The sequence below is a fragment of the Hordeum vulgare genome, chromosome 3H, assembly GCF_904849725.1.
Source record: "Hordeum vulgare subsp. vulgare chromosome 3H, MorexV3_pseudomolecules_assembly, whole genome shotgun sequence".
NCBI lineage: Eukaryota > Viridiplantae > Streptophyta > Magnoliopsida > Poales > Poaceae > Hordeum > Hordeum vulgare.
This window is the reverse complement of record NC_058520.1, coordinates 619,128,270-619,129,780: the sequence shown is the minus strand read 5'-3', so window position 1 is coordinate 619,129,780 and position 1,511 is coordinate 619,128,270. Positions and strand designations below refer to the sequence as shown.

The following is a 1,511-nucleotide window of genomic DNA, read 5'->3' as shown; positions in this document are numbered from 1 at the left end:
ATCCTATCATTTACTATATTCTCAATCTCGCAGCCGTTTCAACCTGTGGTTTCACCATCTCCAAATGCAATTGCTGGTTGGATGACAAATCCCAATCCCTCTTTACCACATCCTGCTATTGCACAAGGGCCGCCCGGTCTTGTTCAGCCACCAAACACAGGTATCATAAAACTGCAGTTCAGCAAAATGGTGTATGTCACTGTTCCAATGTTGTTTGATTTTTTGTTTGGATGCTCTATTTGTTTACAGCGGCATTTCTAAAGCATCCAAGGACTCCTACAAGTGCGCCTGGCATCGACTATCAGTCTGCAGATTCTGAACATCTGATGAAAAGAATGCGTGTAGGCCAGCCAGATGAGGTATTTGGGTGAACGTGGACTTTGCCATAGTTTCTGCTCTTTGCTCATTTCTGTAACAACAGATTGATGAAGCAGTTTTGACACCTTACAAAACTATTTCAGGTGTCATTCTCTGGTGCAAGCCATCCTCCCAATGTTTACAGTCAAGAAGAGCTCCCCAAACAAGTTTTTCGCACACTCAATCAGGGTTCTAATGTTATGAGCCTGGATTTCCATCCTGTTCAACAAACTATTCTTCTAGGTACATGCTTCAAACACTTAGCTTGGTTCTTGAATTTTTTACTTTGTTAGTGCATATTGTGTATTTTAATATCTCTGCTGTAAAACAGTTGGAACAAATGTTGGTGACATCGGGATATGGGAAGTTGGTTCACGCGAAAGGATAGCACACAAGACATTTAAAGTTTGGGACATTGGCTCCTGTACCTTGCCATTGCAGGTCATTATTTGAATGATAAATTCTTGGATCTATTTTATTCCGTTTTGTTAGCCACTTCTAATGTGCTGTAAGCCTGCAATTAGCAGCATTCTGACTTATATTGTGAGTTCTGAACTTCTAATGCATAAATGTGTTGTTCTTTGTTCAGGCTGCACTAATGAAAGATGCTGCAATATGTGTCAATAGGTGTCTGTGGAGCCCTGATGGAAATATTCTAGGTATGGAAACAGGCAGTTCAGCTGCATTATTAATACGCGCCATTTTTCAATAAAAAGATAGCATTTGGGCATCGTTTTGTGCTCGGGAGTGCATATCATTTGGGCATGCTTCTCTGCTCAGCTGCTAAATGTTGTAAACAAATTTGCAGAACGGGATGAATCTGAAAAGCTGAAGACCTCGAGGAGGGGAGGAGGAGGGGACCCCGGCGGCGTCGGGCGGGGGGCGGTGGGGGCCGGGGCGGGCGGCGCCTCGTCGTCCGGCGGCTGGCGGCGGGGGTTGGGGCGGGCGGCGCGGCGAGGGCCCGAGCCGGAGGGGGTGGCGCACGGCGGCGCGGGGCCGGCGAGGGGCGGGGCCGGCGAGGGGCGGGGCGGCGCAGGGCGGGGGAGAGAGTATGCATGGGAGGGTGAGAGAGAGAACGGTGAGAGAGAGAAGTTAAGAGAGGTAGGCACAGGGGGATAAGGCACTTTTCTTTGCCCTCAGCGAGCTGTCGGCAA

General features: G+C 48.3%; 1 protein-coding gene across 1 annotated transcript; it reads left to right on the top strand.

The window, feature by feature from the left end:
• The first annotated feature begins 335 nt into the window (after positions 1 to 335).
• Positions 336 to 1,069, top strand: LOC123442315 (protein TOPLESS-RELATED PROTEIN 2-like). Its single transcript, XM_045118327.1, has 4 exons — positions 336 to 359; positions 462 to 600; positions 689 to 798; positions 947 to 1,069. The coding sequence occupies exons 1-4, from the start codon at positions 336 to 338 to the stop codon at positions 1,067 to 1,069; spliced, it is 396 nt and encodes a 131-aa protein (XP_044974262.1).
• Positions 1,070 to 1,511: the final 442 nt, after the last annotated feature.